The sequence below is a fragment of the Gobio gobio genome (genome assembly GCF_949357685.1).
Source record: "Gobio gobio genome assembly, chromosome: 21".
Lineage (NCBI taxonomy): Eukaryota > Metazoa > Chordata > Actinopteri > Cypriniformes > Gobionidae > Gobio > Gobio gobio.
This window is the reverse complement of record NC_137117.1, coordinates 23597182-23619893: the sequence shown is the minus strand read 5'-3', so window position 1 is coordinate 23619893 and position 22712 is coordinate 23597182. Positions and strand designations below refer to the sequence as shown.

The 22712-nt window shown below is 39.4% G+C and overlaps 1 protein-coding gene across 3 annotated transcripts in view; it reads right to left on the bottom strand.

The window, feature by feature from the left end:
- The window catches only part of ada (adenosine deaminase), a 41391-nt gene extending 18957 nt beyond the window's left edge, over positions 1-22434 (bottom strand). The window contains exons 1-3 of one of the 3 annotated variants that reach the window (XM_079803425.1): positions 22136-22434; positions 3910-3971; positions 3379-3501 (exon numbers count right to left, since the gene is read on the bottom strand). In XM_079803425.1, the coding sequence (XP_079659551.1) occupies positions 3379-3501; positions 3910-3971; positions 22136-22237 (287 nt within the window). In that variant the 5' untranslated portion in view covers positions 22238-22434. Of the gene's footprint in view, positions 1-3378; positions 3502-3909; positions 3972-21120 lie in introns of all 3 variants that reach the window. The other 2 variants (XM_079803426.1, XM_079803427.1) reach the window with 2 other exon arrangements.
- Between the last annotated feature and the right edge of the window lie 278 nt (positions 22435-22712).

Sequence of the window (22712 nt, the reverse complement as noted above, 5' to 3'; positions counted from 1 at the left end):
TATGACAGTCTTCTTTGGAGCATAGAAACCTTTCAGTGCAGCAGCCGTCCTCATTATGGATGCGCAAACATTTGAGGCATACTCCTGACTTCTTTAACTGAGCTTTCTTGCTTGACAGGTTGAGCTTCTTGAAGGCTTTGCACGCAAACAATCTACCTGCATGCTTTTCGTCCCCACAAGTTATACATGAACTAGGTTGAGAGCCCTTTTGGATTGATGTAGCCTTGGTAAATGCCTTCTTTTCTCTACTCTTTTCCTGTGACCTCTCAGTATAGTCTTTCAAACTAGGCTGCAGTTGATCTAACTCCTCAAGAATGTCCTCCTGTTTTTTCAGGTACTCCATTAGACAATCGAAGTGATTTCTGGGTGAAAAGCCGCTTGCAGGGTCGTTCTTATGAGTTAGCCACTTTTCTTTCAGAGAGTCTGGTAACTTACTCTCAATCGACTGTGCTACTAACCGATTTTTCACAGCATCTTCTTCCCCCAGGACTTGGAGGTCACGAAGAGCTCTTTCCACAGCTTGAATTAGTTCGATCGTCTTTCTAGGGCTGTTTCCCTTTACAGGTGGTAGGTCATGTACTTCTTTTGAAATAAGTAGCACTATTTTCGGCTTATTTCCATATTTGTTGTCCAGGAGCCTGAACACATCAGTAGCAGATCCACAGCTGGACAAGACAAGGTCCTTTTTGACTTTGTCATCTAAACTTCCTATGAGATGGAACTTTTTTATATTTTCCAAACCATGAGGGTTCCCCAGCTGCTGAAGGTCCTCCCATTCAGCTTTCCAACGGTAGTAATCTCTCATGTTACCAAAGAATGTAGGCAGGCGTGCTCGTTCCAACATGATTTGGGGCTTGAAATGGAAAGGCCCTGGGTACATGTTGGGAGCACCTTGGACTTGCAATTGCGTGCTTGTAGCATTTGGAAGTCCACCATAACTGAGATAGGTGGGAGCGATGGGTGGGTCATGCTGAACTTCGCTTATAGGGAAGTGACTGTCTATGGGACAGGACAGTTTACGGTTAGGAGAAGAACCAATAGACGCGCCGGCTTGCTCACCGGTCTGGCTTTCCTCGTCTTCATCTTTCTTCCCGGTAACTTCCAGTTTCACCAGTTCTTTCTGCTCCTCTTCGTCTTCAGACCAAGTGCTGCGTTGCCATGCCCACTTATCCCACAGTCTCTCTTGTCGCTTTCTCATCATCCTGCTACGGTCTCTAGATTCCTTTAGTGCGGCATGAGGAATAATTTCTGTCCACTCAATTACTAGACTGTTGACTTCACATACCTCTCGTTCTAAGTTTCTATTCATCAGTTCACACTCCTTCCTAGACAGCTGCAGATGGTCGGTTGCTTCGGCGTGATCCAGGGATGAGTTAGCCTCCTTTACAAGGGTGGAGATCTGCTCCTCAGCAAATCTGGTCCAGAAGCTGTTTTGGATGAGGTGTTTAACTGCATCAAACTTGCGATGGCATTCCAGTGTTTTCTCGTCAACCTGATCTGCCTTTTTTGTGGCCTCTTCGTCTTCTAATTCTCGTAAGGCCATAGCATACTCAAATCCTGCATCTTCCACTCTGGTATGATCTCCTTTGAACTCTCTCCACTCAGCCTTTAGATCCCTTTCTTCTAGCGCATTGGCCCTGGAGGTGAGATGGTTGGCTCTTTTAGTGAACGCAGTCTGGGCTGCTGAACGCTTTTGCCGTAACCTCTCTATTTTCTCCTTTTCTGCCATCTTGTTAATTCGCTTTTTTCTTTCTTCTTAGGTTTGCAGACTAGCAAGTGAATAGGCAGTATAGATGGGCTTTTAACTTAACTAGATAAGGTTACCAGTCACTGATTTATTTTCTGGTCTTCAGGCTTCAGAACAGGGCCACAATGTTTGAATGGCAGGCCTAAATGGTTTATGACTGTTCGGATCTTTTTAAATTCTCAGCCATCCGAATGGGCTAGTGACAGGAAGCACACGTGGCACGACTCGTGTTTGTCATTAGTCTTGTATTTTTGTTTTATTTATACAATTGACCACAGGTCATAAACCTGAAATAAGAAATAAACAGTGTTACAAATATATCCATTGAATATATAATGCAAAATAAACAAACATGAAGTAGTTACAATAAAATAACTAGATCTATTTCTGCTATAAATAAGAATACACTATCATATAATCTCCAATACAGTCTTACACAGCTGCGTTAGAACACCACAGAAACTACATTTCCCATCATGCATAGCAGCGCTCATGCGCAGAGTATAACTATCACACGAGTCGGCAGGTAAGGTGCATTAATCATTATAACACTATAGTTCAATGTTTTACTAAATGAATGCAACTCCATCGCCGACCACACAACCGTCTGCTACATTAGTTTACTTGGTAATTTGTTAATTATCCAGTGTTCAAACATATCGCAAACCGAGAGAACTGAACAGTACACGCGCTAACCTAACTACAAATTAAGTCTCTCAGCACGGACTAAACGCAGCCGATGACGACAAATACACAAGTATGAAACTTTAAACATTCCTAAATTAAAGTACAGCAGACCGTAGCTTATGATAAACTTTTCAAAGGTTCTAAATTCGCTACATACCAACGGGCTGTGTGCTCCTGACGATGGATTGTGAATAATAATAACGCTGTGTTTTTTATGAAGCTTCCAACGCAACTGCGCATGCTGATACCCAAATGACCTCACGCAACAAAATAATCATCATGACGTAAATATAAATTTGGTTAAATAAATCCTACTGTTCTCAATATTTTAAGCAGACTTTTTTATAACCATACATTTTAACAATATATTTTCCTCGTGACCCAAAGAACCGAACATATATAGATGTCATTTTTTCGTCATTATATTAATTTATTTTCATCTAACTTTTTGATACACAATGTCCTGTTAGGGCAACTTAATGGCTGCACTTTGTTCTGCACTATGTTCCATCACTTTAAGACAAATGTATTTGTTGTTTGTTGTATTTTCATATTCTACAGATTATAAGATAGATGCAGCTTTTTTTAGTTTTATGTTTTTCGACTTTTATAAATAATACATTTGTTTATGAATAAAGATTGATCTGTTGAAAACAGTTATTTTGAGTTAGATGCCAAATGTTCTCCTTAGTCAAATTTGACATTGAAGGGGTGCATACAACATATTTGCCCACCGGCAACTATAGTTGCCGCACATTCAAATACGATTTTCAAGAAAAAAAACAAAAACCTGTGGAAAATAAATGCAGAACATGTTCACACAGGACACTATTAACATGACTATATGCATGAAACCATTCAGAAAAATTTGGGCACAAATGGGCTAAGCAAACCCACAACACAATTTATTTAGAGGCAGATCTTTTTTCGGCACAACTACTTACGCAATGACATGCATGTAGTGATTGAACTTGCCAAGGAATTCTGTGAGTGTGGTCGGCTCATGAACTTTGCACAGGTCTCTCATTTTATCCTCATCCCTCACAGGTAGAGGGATTCCCCGCCGCCTGAAACACAGTTACAGCAGTTTTAATGGAAAGACCACAGAACTGCCTAGAATTTGCCTAGACCACAGAATTGCCTGTATCGTAATATCAATTTACCTAAGAACATATGGTGCTGTTGATCAATAATAAAACTTCATTTAAAGCTTATCCAATGGCCTACCCCAGGGGTTTTTCCTGCTTGAAAATATTTTGACAGTCGCAAAAATTAATCGACGTCCAACCAAGGATTTATTTAATTATTTAATGTGACGATACCTGCCGTTCCGGTGTTGTGCCGGATTCGAACCCCAAAAAATAGCCACAAAGGATTTAACTGTTTTTACCAGCTTACAGGTAGAAGCTATGAAAATAGTTTCTAATTGGACATTTTAGTGTATTTATCACAGTATGTAATTGGAATGCACTTACTTTGCTACATCTATAATGGTCTTTATTCGAATAGCACCATCAAGATGCACGTGTAGCTCAACCTGCAAAGATAAAGGAATAGCGGATTAAAATACATCAGTACATCGACTGACTTTTTCACACCAATGACCACCTGTCAAATGTCACAATGCAGAAGCCTATTTGTCAAAACTTTAAGGTTAGCTTTCAGCCTGTCGTATTCAAATAGTTAGTGGAGGCTCCTTCTTGCGCAGCTGTGAAATGCTTCTCGTGAAGTACATCTAGAATGTGGAAGGGGGTCAAATGAGTTCAGTGGAAAGGCCAGGCAGCTGTGAGAGAAGTGAATGTAATGGCTCCAATCTGCTGAGATGTACTGACGGCATGACGAGTTGTCCTGACAGATGACCAAATTAAATTGTGACCCCACTTCACCAGCAGCTGTGAAACAAACAGCATCCTTGATAGAGGGAAATCATAAGTCATAAGTATTGTCAACTGAAGAATGCATGTGGCATCAACTGTTCTAATAGTGTCACGGTGAGCGTGTGTAATTAAATCCACAAAAAGAGCAAAGCATGCTGGGAAATTGAAATCCCAGCCAGTTTCGGTTCAATTTAAGTTAGTCTAAATGAAAAGAAACAGGTTCATAAAACTCAAAACAATGAAACAATTCAGGTTACTAAAAATGAGTCAGTTTTGAGAACTCAAAAGAAAAAGAAAGTTCTAAATACTCATAAAAGTTCATTTGTTTGAACGAATTAGTTTAATTTGAGTTGGCTCTACTCAAACCAATTAATTATTTGGAGCGTTAGGGTTTACAGTGCAGAGAACAATAATTCAGAAATGTTTAAAACAAGAACAGAGCAAAACAGATGGCTTAAAGACAAGGAACAAAGAACACGTGAGAACTAATCGGAAACCAAGAAAACAAAAGAACTGGAAAAACTGGGCAAAACAATTAAACTAAACAGAACAACGCAATGAAACTAAACATGACATGACTAAAGATTTTGGATTGTGCCTTTTTTTCACATTGTATTTGGGTATGAGAGTTGTACGTTTGCCTTGTCAACAGGTAGTGGCAGCAGTTTAGCACTATATACTGTAGATTCATCTTAGTGATTAAAACATTTTAATTAGGTTTTTTGTTTTGTTTTTTGTTATCATGTACTAAATAATGAAAACACGCAAGTGAACTTGAACTAAGTTACATTAGTAAGAATGTTTTTTTTTTTTTTTTTTGGTGTGAATACGCTCTTTTTATAACAAGTCAAATCACAGACCATAAAAAACTAAACAGTGTTGGGGTAATGCATACAAGTAACGCAAGTTACATAATCAGATTACTTTTTTCCAACTTTCCTTTTTGCATTACTTTTTCTTGCCAGTTACCTCTTCTGTCCCCGCAAGTTGAGAGAAGTGGTAAGTGAACATGATGGTTATATTGTACTATGTTCTAGAAAATGCGAGCATGCATTTACTCATCTCACTTGCACAAAAACTGATTCAGTATTCCTTAAAAGGAATAAAAACAGTGAAATGCAAACTCAGAATATTACACAAACCTGCAATATTTAAATTTGTTAAACAATACAAATATACTTTATGTATTTAATCTCACTTTATTAAACAATGTCTTTGCAGCTGACGTTCAAAGACGAAATACCGATAAGCAAACAAATCCTTTAGATAAACATCACATTTGTGTTTCTTTCCTTTTTTTATTGCTGTAGTGTGTTAAACTTTCTTCGCATGCGTCTTATTCTTCTGTGATCCAGAATGGCAGCTGCGCTCTTTTAACTGTACAGGCGTGAATTTGCAATTCCTTCAGCCTGAGGCTTATTTATTTCAGTTTTGGTATGACAGATCTTTACATCTGCATTAACATCTGCCAAAAATAGAACTTCTGTGTCTGAATTCAAAAGTAAAGTAACATTACTTTAAAAAGTAACCAACAAAGTTACTTTTTAGGGAACTGCAGCTAACACTCACTTGGATGCTAACGCTAATCTTGAGCAACAGGTGGCTGAACTGAAAAAAGAGGTGGTGAGTTTGGCGGCAAAGGCTGAGGATTTGGAAGCGAGATCACGGAGATGTAATTTACGCATCTTTGGGGTTAAAGAAGGACGAGAGGCAGGCGTTTCAGCGAGCACCTTCGTTGCAAAACTTTTACAAAAAGTGATGGGCCTGGACGAACCGCCCGTTATTGATAGGGCTCACTGTACTTTGCAGCAAGCCCCGGGAAATGGGCAGCCACCGAGAGCTTTTGTCGTCAAGTGCCACTACTATCAAGAGAAGGAAAGCATTCTACGAAAGGCTGCTACATCTCCAAAACTTGTATCTGAAAATGGCGACACTATCAGAGTGGTCCCTGATTACACGCAGAATGTGGCGCGACGGAGAGCGGCTTTCGGACAGGTGAGACAGTTATTACGGCAATGCGAGGGAATGAAATACGGGCTGTTGTATCCTGCAAAATTGAAGATTACGACTCGGGACGGCCAGTAGAAGAGCTTTACTGACCCAGAGAAAGCGGTTACCTTTGTCAGGGGACTTATGAGGTATTAATATGGGAGTTTGTTCGGCTAAATACCATAGTAACGTTATATTTGGTGGGAGTATTGGAGTGAACCAATTGTGGTTGGGGATCAATATCGCTGCAGCGTAATGCCATGGGACATTGGATCAGTTCAGTGACATTGGACAGTGGGTGTACTGATAGCTAGTGGCATATGCGGACTGAGGCGTTTTTCTTTTTTCTTCATATGCAATAATTCATATGTCTGCTTGGTTTTTCATATTTCACTTAGAATCGTTTTCTAACATGCTGAAATCAAAGTATTGATAACTTGAATTTTTTTTCCTTTTTTTTTTCTCTTCCATGTACACAGGGATATAGAGTAATGGTTCTAAATAGTCTTGTTAATGTTATAGATGTTCAGCTTAATGGTTATTATAAGGTTTGTGTGGGGCCTCAGCTCCACTCGGTAAGTTTTATTTTCTTCTTTCCATGAAACTTCATAGTGGCTTAGGAGGTTGGGGGGGGTGCAGTCTCTCATTTGGGGAGGGACCAGCAGGGGTCTGTGTTGTTAACGGTTGCTCTTTTTTTGCCTTTGTGCTTTTGTTTTTTTTCCCTTTACCTTCTTTCTTTTTCTCAGAGTTGGAGATGAGTTTTCATAATAACATTGAGTTGAACTTTATCAGCCATGGGTCTGGCAGATGGAATGAATAGACCTGCGACTAAATTTGTGAGCTGGAACATGAGGGGACTCAATCATCCTGTAAAGCGAAGTAAGGTGTTTTCACATTTAAACAAATTGAAAGCAGAGATAATTTTCCTACAGGAAACACACCTTCGCATAACAGACATTCCTAAATTAAAGAGAGGATGCGTATCACAGGTCTACCACTCTGAATTAAATTCTAAATTTCGTGGTACAGCCATCTTGATTGGCAAAAATGTACAATTTATACAAACCAGTGCTATTAGTGATAAATGCGGGCGTTTTGTGATTGTTCAGGGCAGACTCTATAACGTGCCAGTGGTCCTAGTTAGTGTGTATGCTCCAAATTGGGATAACCCAGACTTTTTTAAAGGACTGTTTGGCCATATACCAGACTAACCAGAGCTGGGCACACACCATCTGATTCTGGGAGGAGACTTTAATACAGTTCTTAAACCTTCTCTAGACCGTTCCAAAGTATTTACAGCCCCTCCTTCCCCCTCTAAATCTGCAACTATTATAAATGCTTTTTGCGGTTCTAGTGGTGTAGTAGATCCATGGAGATTTAAGAATCCTATGTTAAAGGAGTTTTCCTTCTTCTCCACTGTTCATCAAACATATTCAAGAATAGATTTCTTTTTGCTGGATCAAAAAAATGCTCTCATCAATTAAGCCTTGCAGTCATGAAAGCATTGTTATTTCTGACCACTCTCCGGTCACTATGGAGCTTTGGCTCCAGGTTAGAAGGCTAATTCAATGTAATTGGCGATTTAATACATCTTTGTTGATGAAACATTTGTAGACTTTATTTCAACACAGATTGATTTCTTTATTGAAACTAACCAGCTGCCAGACACCGATATTTTAATACTTTGGGAAACTCTTAAAGCATATATTAGGGGTCAAATAATAGAATACACCGCCCGTCTTAATAGAAGTCAGGTCTACAATGAGTTGATCAATCTAATCCACGATGTTGACCAGCAACACTCCTCGGCCCCTACAGTTGACCTCCGCAAAAAAAGAATAGCATCACAAACTGAATTTGATCTTCTTACCTCCACGGAAGCAGGAGAGAAATTTCTGAAATCTAGACAAAACTTTTACTAACATGGAGAGCGGGCAAGAAGGTTACTCTCCCACCAGCTGCGTCAATATTCTGCTGCCAATTTTATTACAAAAATACAAACTGCGGATGGAGAAGTTAAGCTTGACCCCAAAGACATTAATGAGCAATTCAGATTATTTTATTCATCCCTATATTCTTCAGACAATCCTAGTGATCATGTATTTCTTGACAATGTAACTCTCCCGACTATAGCTGAGGAGGATAAGGCCATCCTTGAGCAGCCGATATTTGAAACTGAGATTAGTCAAGCAATTAGATCAAAGAAAAATAGAAAGGCACCAGGCCCAGATGGGTATCCAATTGAGTTTTATGGCTTTTGCCTCTAAATTGATACCTTTACTGTGCCTCGTCTACAATGAATCACTCAAACAAGAGAAGCTGCCTACATCTATGACCTAAGCCACAATATCTGTGCTTCCCAAAAAGGGCAAAGACCCCACTAAATGCGAGTCTTATTGCCCGATCAGCCTACTCACATGTGATTATAAAATACTTACAAAGATTCTCTCCTTAAGATTGGAATCTATAGTACCAAAAATTGTACATCCTGACCAGACAGGCTTTGTAAAGGGCAGGCAGTTTTTTCATAATTTACGTCGCCTCTTTAACATAATATACTCTAAACATTCGATTCACTCGCCAGAAATTGTGATCTCACTAGACGCGCATAAAGCTTTCGATCTGATTGAGTATGGACACCTTTTAAAAACTCTAAGCAAATTCGGCTTTGGTCCAGTCTTTGTTTCTTGGATTCAGACGTTGTATGCAGCACCCCAAGCTAGATTCGCAATATGTCACTGTTCAGAGAAGGACACGATAGGGTTGTCTGTTGTCCCCTCTTCTCTTAGATCTGGTCATTGAGCCACTTGTAATAACAACATACGGGGTATCACGAGGGGCGGCCTGGTTCATAAAGTGTCATTGTATGCCGATGATTTGCTGATGTTTATATCAGATCCGGAGACTTCAATCCCAGAATGCCTAGACACCATTTCTCAATTTGGTAAATCCTCTGGGTACAAGATTAACCTCACCAAAAGTGTTTTATTCCCAATTAATGTTCTTGCTCGGAATCGATCCTTTGACTCATACCCATTCAGGACTACAGAGGGCCCCATGACATACCTGGGAGTAAGTGTCACAAGTAGATATAAGGACCTATACCAAAATAACTTCAAATCAACCTTAGGACAGATCAAGGAGAACCTTAATCATTGGTCTACTCTGCCACTGTCCCTGGCTGGACGTATTGATTCAATAAAGATGGTAATATTACCTAAGATCTTGTATTTATTCCAAACAGTCCCAATTTTCATACCAAAATCATTCTTTAAGGAACTTGACGGGCACATCAGTACACATCATGGAACAAAACTATACCTCGCGTACGGAAAACAGTTCTCGAGAGACGTAAGGAGAATGCTGTACTAGCTCTACCAAATTTGTTATACTATAATTGGGCTGCAAACATTCACAAATTAGTAATATGGAGCTTCTATTGGTGGGAATAGTCAGAGTTGGTGTCTAATGGAACAATATTCATGCTCGTCCGTCTCTTTGGCCTCAATGCTGTGTGCTCCACTGCCAGAGGCAGTGGGTGCACATACAGACAATCCTATTGTAAGAGGCAGCTTACGCATATGGACCCAGTTTCGCAAACATTTTGGTCACATACAAGCTTTGGTGTCTATGCCTCTGTCCTCAAACTTTCTTTTTAAGCCATCACTTATAGATACAGCCTTTCTCATCTGGACTAGAAAAGGCATAAACAGTGTGGGAGATCTTTTTGTAGATGGCAAGTTCGTTTCTTTTGACTATTTGGTTCATTTTTTTTAGGTATCTTCAGGTCCGTGATTTTGTCCATTCCCAGTTTCGGTCATTCCCCTCAAAACCAAATATCGGCCCTCTTGATCATTGTCTGACAGTCAAGCCTCATCTCTCGGGGGGTGTCTCCCAGCTGTATACTGCTATTCAGGCCATGAAATGCCCATCTCTTCTGTCTCTTAAGGTACAGTGGGAGGACGACCTAAATACAGAATTGACGGATGAAATTTGGCAAAGAGCTATACAAAAAAATATACACATCGTCTATCTGTGTTAGGCACAGGTTGATGATACAATTCAAAGTATTTAATTGCCTGCACCTCTCTAGGACCAAATCAGCCAAAATATATCCTAATGTGGATCCCAGCTGTACGCGTTGTCACCAAGCCCCTGCTTCTTTGGCTCACATGTTCTGGTCATGCCCATGCATAGGCACATTCTGGTCTGAGATATTTAATACATTCACCTACATTTTTAAAAAGAATATTGATCCAGATCCTATCATTGCAATATTTGGGGTGGTACACAATCAAGTTGGGGTTTCAAGAGGCCAATCTCAATTAATAGCATTCTCTACATTGTTAACCCGCCCACTAATTCTTACAAATTGGAAATCTCCCACATCCCCAAAACACTCACGTTGGGTATGCGAAATTATGTCCTTCCTCCAGCTTGAAAAGTTAAGAACTACAGTCCAAACCTCAGCAGAAAGATTTCAGAATGTATAGCAGCCTTTCTTGGATTATTATGAAAATGCATTTGATGCTAATTCTTTAGATTAAAAAGTTTAAGTTCTCATCTCACCTTCTCCTCCCCTTTTATTTATTTATTTTTATTTTTTTATTTATTTTGTTTTTTATTTATTTATTTTTTGTTCTGTGTGCATTCTCAGTATTTGTACGAACTTTAGATGCAAATCTGCAACGAAAGGGGAATTGTGAGATAATGTATACAAAGTATGAGGTTTGTAGATGGGGATTAGCCTGGTTTTACCAGACTCTCGTACATTTCATTTGTACATAGAGTCTGGCCACTCTCCATTGACAAGCGTTTACTTCCTTGAAGGCGGGTTCTCTGTTGAAGTTTAAAACTATTGGATCTGCCAAGAGTCACTCTGAATCTGCCTAACCAATCGCTAACGTTTGGTCGTGACGTATGTCACGCGCCGTTCGCCTTTGATTCTCACATTAACTGAGCACACACCACCTCAGTATCAGTGATAAAACCTCGTGCATTCGGATTGTTATTTATTCACGGTGGAGGAGAGTTTTGTGATCGGAACGCGCTGCTCTCGTGGTGCATATATCGTGCAATCATAACATGATTGTATGCTGTCAATAAAATGTCATATGCTTAGTATGATAAGAATAATGCTGCCTTGAATAACAGCCCAATTCAAATGTTTACGTGCTTTTCTTCTTTTATTTTTTGAGCGGTGGTGAAATATTTTGCTCTTGTAAACACTTGCCAGTATTTAAAGAAATACAAGTCTAGAAATGCAAATTACAGCTCACGCAACCGCGCAGTGCTCTGAAAGGGTCTATAAAGGATATAAACAGTGAGTTTTGAAGTGACATATTCTTGAAAACTCAGAGATGTGGATTCGGACAGCAATTACATTACCACACGACCTTGGTGTTTGTCAAAAGTCGATAATTCAGCCTGGGGTTTTTCTCGCGGGTGGTGGGAGACGGACGGCTTCAGCAACTCCTTCACCACTAACGGAGCGAACTGGAAAAGACTTTTCCCGGACCACAACATCAGCAGTACAGCAGTGGTTGTTCTTGCTCCGTGTAACGGGAGTTCGTTTGTTCAGGGAAGAAGGAGGCGGGAACCGGCGAACGTTTAGCAACTTTTAACCAAATAATAAACACAAAATGAAAGTAAAAGCGGCAGCCCCTCACGGACGACTGCCGCGCACAAACATAACAAAACCCAACTTAAAATCCAGGCCTGGTCCTCTCTCGTCCTTCACCGGTGTCGCTCGCCCTTATATGCCTCCGTGCTCCCTCATGAGAGGACTCGAGACCGGTGTGTCTCAATCACGCACACCGGTCTCGCTCGCTCGTCCACCTCGCCACACTTTTAACTTCTGGACATTCGTCAGCGCTGCCACACACTCGCATCTTTCACCGCCGCCATTACTGAACTACAACTCAAACTAGCGCACGACATCAACGTCATCGCTCTCAGCCACTCCCTCTGTGCGCTGATTGGACCGGTAAAAAATTGTTCGGGGGAAAACCTAAGCATACACCGCAGTCCCAGACGTAGTACTGAAGGAAAATGAAAATTGAGCGGAAGTACGTAGGAGGGCGGAGCCAGGCTAGATGGGGATGCCTTGTATAAGAGAATGTAGGTTGGTTTGTTTGTGTTATGTACATTTAAAACAATAAAAAACACTTTGAAATAAAAAAAATGATGCCTATCCACAGCAGTGTAAAAACTGATTTCTTGTTTATCAAGATGAAATTATCAAACTTTATTTTGGGGGGAAAAAAACACAAGAGCACAACGATAACTTGATGAGAAATAAATAATGAATATTTTAATTCCAATAGTTAATTGGGAACCTTAATGTTGGGTGGACACTTGCAAACCATTTATTAATGAGTTACAAACATTCATAACCTGTGAAAGTGAACCTTAATGTAGAGTGGAAACCTGTGAACCTGTTCAACTGCTTATCAACAATTTACAATGCATTTGTAAATGAGTTATTAGTCATTAACAAACACCTTTATAACCCCTTTACAAGGGAACCTTAATGTAATATGTAACCCAGTAGGTTACTAATTACAATGTTATTTGCTTAGATTTTATGATTCCATTAAAATGGCCTTGAGTGTAATCAAAGACCAATTTTGGGGAGGTGGAGAGTTTAGGAAATGAGAGAAAAGAGGGCAAAGAGAGAGAAAAGAGGCCATGGGATCATTGTGCACGTGTGCTAATGAGTGGATCATATTTTCTCAATGCAATAAGAAGGACACTTTCAAACAGAACAGACCCTTATGAGCATGATAGGAACCAGATACTGAAAGACATCAACACTGATTATGCAGTGTGATCTCCAGGGACCAGCTGGACACGGGAAAGCACACTGAGAATGAAGTCTCTTCCCCCACCCCCAGAGGAAAAGATGGTGTGCAACTGCAAGCAGCATTTTACGTAAAACGATTTCAACACTTTCCGCGCATTTGAATGACGGAAACACACATGCTTTGTAACTTGAGATGCCTGATAAATCGAAACAATCTCAAAGCAAACCGGCCTTGATACAGGAAATAAAACTATTCTTTATTCTTTTTCATTACAAAAGTGAGACTTTAGTTTAGAGTCTACAATGTTTAAAATAGACAAACTGCACCCTTGATTCATTTTCGGGATTATTAAAATCATTTTCTACTGTGTGTCTTTGGCAGAACTAAGAAAGGATGATGTCACCTCTAGTGCTTTCACTTCATTGGTCTTTATTTCAGTTACTCGGACCAGATTAACAGAGCACGAGGCCCAATGGGACTGCAGTGAGTCAGTACTTCCTGCAAACGCTCACTAGTCTTCACGGGTCTTCTTGCAGTCAGTTTAATTAATAAATTAAACAATTTGCTGAATATAAATGATGCAAAAGCATTCTGTATGTACAATATTATGATTAATAGTTTCCCACATGCTCTACCACAGCTAAAATAGAAAATACCTGCCATCATGTGAGCCATGTCGCTGCTCGCTGTGCATAAATATCAGAAGTAAGACGTTCAGTGGAAAAACCAGTTGCCAACCTCTTTAGATGTGAATCAGTTTCATGAGCATTGCAAGCAACTTCTGCAGTTGGTCAAATGTCAAAGAGGGTGAGTTTGAATACTGCATTGCATTTAAATATTTATAAGATTGACCTGCTTGCAACTGTTCACATTTTGGAATCAAATGACTCTTAAATGTTGCATAGTTTATCATCAAAATACGGTCTTGTTGTTAAGGTGTTTGTGTATAGATGAGTGATTCATTGTTCTGACAATATAGCTGAAGGTGTATCCTAATATGTCACTCAGACTGGATAAAGCACTTTGTGTTAGTTGGCAGTTAAAACACTTGAGCTGTGTGACCTTTCTGCGTTTCACTGTGTGTATAATCATGTAATCAGCAGTTGATCAATTATGGAAATTACTGTTTGTCAAGTGCCACCTAATTTGTTGAATTTCTGATAATGCAAGTATTATGAAGGGTATGTTTTGTAAATAGTTTACCACCTACACTGACTGCAGCTCTTTGTTAGGTCTATTACAAATTACAATCAAATTAAACAACTGTTTAAGGCCTTTAAAATGTGTGATGTAACAGAGGCCAGCTAGTAAGAGCTGTGCAGGTAAACCTCAATCCCCTGATCTCAAGTGCCACACTAGCAACTGACGCTAGAGACTGCGTGCCCGCTTCCCATGCCGGAGGCACCAGTTCAAATTCCGCTCGGAGCGGCTTGAGTAGGACTGGTTTACAATTAGGAATCCCAAAAGAATACTGTGCATTTCCAGGGCAGCTTCTCATACTATACTGAGTGCTGACAAAGGTGCAGATTAAATCCTAATCCTAATTCTCAAAGAAACTATTAGATATGTGCATTAAAGGAACACGCCAACTTTTTGGGACTTTGGCTTATTAACTGTATTACCCAGAGTTAGATAAGTCCATACATTCCATTGTCATCTCCGTGCGTGCCATAACTCTGTCTGACGCACCCCCCTGCTAGCCTAGCTAAGCACAAAGACTGGAAGTATATTGCTCCAGCTAGCCGACTGCTCAATAAGTGACAAAATAACGCCAACATTTTCCTATTTACATGTTGTGATAGTCACAGCGTGTACAAATAACAAGGTTACATGAGACAAAGCCATCTTATAAACGTATACACTGGGGACTATATTCTCAGAAGGCGCAGCAATGCTCTACTTCTGGGGAGTGATTTGCTCGCAGCACCTGAGAAGCAACGTTGTTACTTCCGTCAACAAAACCAGCGTGACAAGGTAGCTGTTTTTGCTCAATAAACCCAAGGACAAAAATTAAAACTGCCCATCTCCCCTCCAATTCATTAGCAAGGTAAATGTAAAGAGAATTACCTCTAGCACCTCTCATTTGTTACTGTGACAGAGTGCGTTTGTGACAACACAATACTAACATTACAGGGGATGCATGGAGCACGGGAAAAACTGCAATACAGTAGTGACCACCCTATTCATGTAACAGTGTCACAAACGTTACATTAGTCTAGCTAATGGTACTGTTACAGTAGGCTATAGTCATCTAAAAACATAACGGAACACTAACCGCAGCCACGGGTGATCCGCGTCTGTACTATCGATGGGATGGCCGTATCCTTCAGCACACATTTCATGGTCTGTGTGGCAAATTTCCTTTTTTCAAAATAGTCATCCTGTTCAGAAATGTTCAGAGCAAACACGATGGTGCTTGATGATGGCTACAGGTGTGTTTGGATCTATATCAAGTAGCCATCGATTCATCAGGTCTGCGTTTTGGATAGGAATTCTATGAAATATCATTGTATTACCTTACCTGGTCTCCCCTGTTTATTGTCTCAGTTCTTTACAATACAGCGAACACCCATGATTGTAAACTATCTAGTAATTGCTGACTCTATTACTCCACTCTGAGCAAACGTTCTGCTCCTCACCGCGGGGCTTCTCAGCTGCTGACAGCAAATCACTCCCCAGAAGTAGAGCAGTGCTGTGCCTTCTGAGAATATAGTAGGGGTGGGAATCTTAAGGCACTTAACGATTCGATCCGATTCTGGGAGTAACAATCCGATTCCCAAAACGATTCTTAACATACATTTTTGGTAACTAATTATTCTGCTGTGCAAATACATGAACTTTACATTTTAACCAAAATTGGAGCTAATTTTTGAGTTTTGTTTTTAGTTAGAATATCTGTTTGACAGTATTGCAATATGAAAAATGATTATGAAGATTTCTTTCAATACTTTTATTTTATTAACAAAGTTATATTCAAGATTAACAAGCTCTAATGAAACATAGTAAGCCATACAAGGCAAGGCAAGGCAAGGCAAGGCAAGGCAAGTTTATTTGTATAGCACATTTCATACACAGTGGCAATTCAAAGTGCTTTACACAGAAATGAAATAAAAAATATTCATAAGTGAATTAAAACAGTTATAATAGGAATGAAAAGAAATAAAAAATAAAGATGAAAACCCCTATCTGTGGTGGAAGAAAATGGAGAGTAAGGTTTACTTTGGGACTTCCCCATATTGTCTGTCTGCTTCTGTGGTTTTTAACCGGCTCACAGCACGCCCTCCTCGCCCACGAGATATCTCAAAATTCTCAAAATTTCAATCACGTTGCATTTACCACAGAATCAATCATCCACCTATGGTTTATCCACCTCACTTATTTATCGCTCCCCGTCTCTCAACCTCTTCCAACCAGACAGCCTTAACAAAATAAAAATATTGAAAGATAAAAATAAAGAGTATAATTAAAAATAAAAATAAAAACAGGGTTAAATTAAAACATATAAATTAAAATACAAGCAGTTCGGACAAAGCACGTACAGTGGCACAGTGCTCATTCAGTAAATGCACAGTTAAACAGATGTGTTTTGAGTCTGGATTTGAAAATGGCTACTGTTGGAGCACATCTGATCTGTTCAGGAAGCTGATTCCAGCTACGGCTGGCATAATAGCTAAAAGCAGACTCTCCTTGCTTTGAGTGAACCCTTGGTATTTCTAATTGACTTGATCCTGATGATCTGAGTGATCTGTTGGGTTTGTATTTAATCAGCATATCTGCAATGTATTTAGGTCCTAGGTCATTGAGTGATTAACATACAAGTAATAGTACTTTAAAATCTATCCTAAATGTAACTGGAAGCCAGTGTAAAGACCTGAGGACTGGTGTGATATGGTCATATTTTCTGGTTCTGCTAAGAATCCTGGCAGCAGCGTTCTGTATGAGCTGCAGCTGTCTAATGGTCTTTTTGGGAAGGCCAGTGAGAAGACCATTACAATAGTCCAACCTGCTGGTGATAAAAGCATGAACGAGTTTCTCTAAGTCTTGCCTGGAAACAAAGCATCTAATTTTTGCAATATTTTTCAGATGATAATAAGCTGATTTAGTTATTGCTTTGACCTGACTACTGAAACACAGGTCTGACTCCAAAATCACACCAAGATTCCTGACTTGATTTTTTGATTTCAGACCTTTAGCCTCAAGATATGTGGTCACCTTGAGAATTTCATCTTTGTTTCCAAATGTAGTGATTTCAGTTTTGTCTTTCTTTAACTGAAGAAAGTTTTGGCACATCCAACTGTTAACTTCATCAATGCATTTACATAGAGAGTCAATGGGGCTGTAGTCATTAGGTGATAGGGCTAAGTAGATCTGGGTGTCGTCTGCATAGCTGTGGTAAGCCATTTTGTTATTCTTCATTATTTGGCTGAGTGGCAGCATTTGTAGGTTGAATAGGAGTGGAGCAAGAATTGACCCTTGTGGGACTCCGCATGTCATGGATGTCCACTCAGACTTATGGTCACCTATACTCACATAATAGCCTCTCCCTTCTAAGTATGACCTGAACCATTTGAGGACCATTCCAGAAAGCCCAAACCAATTTTCTAGCCAGTCAAGAAGTATGTGGTGGTCAACAGTGTCGAATGCACCACTGAGGTCGAGTACAATTGCAAAGAACAATCATTAAGAATAAACAGTTCTCAATTTACAACTAAGTGTGACAATTTTTCAGTTTCTTTAGAACATTTGAACAAAAAATGTCTTAAAAGCAAGAAAAAGTTTACTTTGGTTAGAGCCACGAAAAAATCTTTAAAACATAGGCTAATGCAGAAGAAAAGAACTTTGGCGCTCGCTGAGAAGCCAAATTCAGTGTGTTGGCATAACATCTCACATGAGAACTTGCCGAGCTGCCACAGTCATGTTAGAGACATTTAACGAATCACTCACCAAAACGAAGTCTTTGTTCAGAATTTTCCATTCGTTTGAAACATTGTGCAGTAGTTCAGCAATATTCGATAAGTCATTCCACCGCCACCGTATAGGAGACATAGGAATGTTATTAAGCATTAATGGCAAGGGAAGCGCCCTATAGCCTACTTGAGCACCACTTCGTTATTTTGGCTCAGAATTTCGTTTGTTGGAAATATGAACTTAATTTAGAAATGCTTTTGAAATTAAAAACTTTGCATTTAATAAGCAAAATAATTTTTTTTCCGACAGAGTTATGGCACGCACAGAGATGAGAATGGTGTGTATGGACTTATCTAACTCTGGGGAATACAGTTAATAAGCCAAAGTCCCCAAAAGTTGGCGTGTTCCTTTAAAAAGGGTTTTATGGATAGCGCACAAGACAGGAGAGACATTCTGTCAACTCTCTCACATAGGCTATTGACAGTTCCACAGATAATTTGCTTATCGGCAAGCTTTTGGTATCAGTTCCCCAGGCTGACTTCTGCTTGCTGAGTCAGTGCAATAACTCCAAAGGGCAGTTACAATGCTCTGTGTGAAGTGTGAACATAACCCTGGAGCGTTCTCTCCTTCATCGCTCCTGTGTCACTGTATGTGGCTAATGCATTATGTGCTTAACACACATCACTGTTCCATCACTGTTGGAATATTGATGTAACAATCAGCTGCAAGCACCAAGATCTCTTCTTATCTAAATATAACTATTTGTATGAATGTTTCAATTATTTCATGATAATGAATGTTTTTTGTCTCCTTTTTAAGTTAAAATTTGACATTTTAAATACCTTAAAGGGTTAAGAGGGTTGAGTTAGTCCTGGAGGTTCCAGGAAGATTACTGTTACAAGAGTACTGTTTAAAGCACAATTACCTGACAAATAACACCTACACAAAACCAGTCGCACGGGTATATTTGTAGCAATAGCCAACAATACATTGTATTGGTCAAAATGATTGATTTTTCTTTTATGTCAAAATCATTAGGATATTAAGCAAAGATCATGTTCCATGAAGATATTTTGTACATTTCCTACCATAAATACATAAAAAAATTATTATTAGTAGCAATAGGCCTATGCATCACTAAGGACTTCATTTGGACAATTTTAAAGGTGATATTCTCAATATTTAGATTTTTTTTTTGCACCTTCGGCTAGGGCTGTGCAATTAATCGAATTTCGATTTCGATTTCGATTTTGCCTCCCAACGATCACCAAAATAGTACAATCGAGAAAAAACGATTATTTTGACTTGCGTTCTGAATGAAACGCGCACGCGCACATCCGCCCCTCCCGAACCCACAAATCTCTCTCAGGTCGTGACTCTCGAGACTCGTGTGCATATCATCCGCTGGAATTTAAAAACTCGGCGCGAGTAAAGATGGCAGAAGGAGGGCAGTTACAGCAGCGTTTGGTGAGCAAAAAAGGCAAAACCAACTCCGTTGTCTGGGAACAGTTTGGCTTCGAGGAATCAGACGACGAGCAGAAACATGCTAAGATTTGCTACATGGTAGTGGCTGCAACGCAAGGGCACCACGAATTTGTTTAACCACTTGAAAATTAAACAGAGTGACCTATGACAATCTAATAAAGAAACAAAAACTGACGAGAGCAGGGGAGCCGTGTAAACGTCCTTTTTTTCCTTCATATTTTTCAAATAATTCTCTCTTTGTAAACTTTGTTCAATGCATGCGAGATTGCGAGTGCTGCCATATTTTCGAATATGACCAGTCGTTTTCACCGTTTTCACCGTCATCACCCGGGTTTAGTGCTTTAGGGTTTAGGTTTAGAATGAGAAGCCGCGCGCGCTGTGAGAAAATGTGTCTCTGTGCAGTCATCCGAGAGCGCGCACACGTCTCTCAGCGCGCAAATATTGAGTTCTCTTTCAAGTCTTGCTCTTAAACGGACAAACTCACACAAAACGTATGTCAACATGTCCATCTTGATGAGTATCTTAGCAGACATAGTCTGTATATGCCTTAAGTGAACTTTATACAGTCGATAAAGAAGACGCGAGGTCTTAAAGGGGCAGTAGCCTTTACTGCTGTCTGTTTAATGTCAAACAACAAAAGACAAGGACATCACTCACCGCTCTTGATTGAATAGCTTTTGTAAGTTTAATAGGATTAATCTTTAATTTATGCACTCAAATATGCAATGTTATTTTACATTTGATACATTTCTGTACCTGAAAACTAATGTTAGACGTACATGAAAAGCATAGCCGAACCATATTGTTGATCTTATTTATTTGTGGTTATCATTTTTACGTGAATACTTTTATACTTTGATTCGAATATATGTTATATTATTTATTTTAATAGTTCAAAAAGTACAACAAATGTTACAATTTCAATTGAATTGTTGAAAGGTGTATTTTTAATAAATACAACACATTCCCAAAGTCATGTGAAATAATCGTGTTACATAATCGTGATTTCAATATTGACCAAAATAATCGTGATTATGATTTTTTCCATAATCGAGCAGCCCTACCTTCGGCTTCTATATTTTAGTTTTATTGTCCTATTCTAACAAACCATACATCAATGGAACGCTTATTTATTCAGCTTTCAGGTGATTTATAAATCTCAATAAAAAAAAAGAACCCTTATGATTAGTTTTGTGGTCCAGGGTCACAAATATTCTGACTGAAACTCTTTGACTCTTCCATCCAGATAGGGGTATTATCTGCTTTTATTGTTATTTTTATTTCTTGTGCATTCCATTTCTATTCTTATGTATTTGTTTACTTTTCATGTACAGCACCATTACCATTGTGTGTGAAATGTGTTATATAAACAAACATGCCTTGCCTTACCTTTACCATTAAGTCTCCCCCTTTTATCATTATTTGTATTATTAATAAGCATCAGAATTAAGATGGCTTTAGGTGTTATGGCTATTTAATTTACATTTATCAGGACATAAATGTTGGCATTTTAATGTGTGGTGTTTATGCTGTATGGGGCACCGATTTTTTTTAAACAGCATTCCACCCCAAATGTATGCCTCTAAGCTATATTAAAAACAACAGTAATGACACTACTAACCTTAGGTTTGTCAAATGCTGGTTTTCCATTCTTTTCAGCCATGTCTTGACTCGAAGCGTAAATTTGTCGTGATATAACTTGAACACACACGGAACCTGTCAGCTCAAGCAGCGAAGTTCAGCTTCCCCACTAGCGTTACTGTTATACACTCGCGGACAAAGAACACGCCTTATAAAAAACCGATAGCCTAAGCAATGAACCCGCCCCTATATCAGCAATAAACTAACTAAACACACTCAGCGAGTGTGAAAACAATAACAGAGCAAACCAAACTGACAAGCGCACCTGAGCCTTGCGAAGAGATTAAACTGGAATCCTATTAGCAGCTTTTAAAACAGTAATGGCACATCTACACTGATACAGACGCGACGAGATACTAGAATGCTGAAGCTAGACTGCAAGCGAGAGAGTCGGAATTCGCGTTCTGGGCTATTTGCGTCGCGCTGCGCTTGTAGGTTTACAAAACTGATAGTCACAAGGTTATTGGTATTTTATATCAGTAGCCTAGGCTATATGAGACACAAGGAAGAGTCTGGCTAGTTTCACAAGTTAGACTGTTGCGCGACTACCAGGAAGTTTCGCGAAGGTTGTTTGTTTTTTAAACCCAGGATAGCTATTCAATGAATGTAAAGTTAACTAGCCTACAAGAAGACCAATCGAAAATCCATGAGAAAATTATAGGTAATAGATATTGGCTACCCTACTACCTAGTTATGTTCACGATCGAACCGTTATGTGATAAATCGCTCACGAATCGAGCGGTCACCGAGTTCAGATTCAGAAACCATCTCTTTCGGGTGTGTCCGATTTGTGATTAACTGAAAACATATGAATAGCCTACAGTTGGAGTGAACCAAAAAGCAAATACAAGAAAAGCAGTGTTACAAATGAGGTTATAGCCTACCTGAAGTATTGACGACCCGGTTGAATTAGTTTTAAAAAAATAAACTGAAATGCAACATACTGGGCAAATTAAGTTACAATATTAATAAAACTTGACCGAGAAATAGCTTACTGCTTTTAGGCAGAGCTCGACAATTTTGGTCCTCGAGAAGATCCTGCCGAGTTTAGCTCCAAGTTCGACCCCCCTGCATTCACCTGTCTGTAGCATTATCATCCTGAAGTTAGCTTGTTCGGATGTGTTTTATTAGGGTTTGAGCTCTGCAGAAAGGTGCATCTCGAGGGACAGAGTTGCCCAGCCCCAGACCTGTCGTAAAATAATCGATTTTTGAACGGATTACTTAAAATAAACTATTTTTTAAAAATCTATTCACGCAAATTCACGGTCGACCCAAATGTTAAACATGGGCCCCCTCGTGTGGATGGATGCTACCAGCGCTGAAACACAAGTCACTCAGTCAGGGTAACCTATCCTACAACACCTCAAACTGACTAACTATTTGAGTATTTTGTATCCAGAACTAGGATTTAATTTAATAATCCGCAATTTGTTGTTAAGGATGATTTGTTTGCCAATTAGGGCTGAAAATAGTTAGACTGTAAACTGAATGGCTCACAGTTGGTCACTAGATGTCAGGAGAAAATCATAGGTGAGGAGGTGCATTCATTTCTTTGTTAAAGGGATAGTTCAA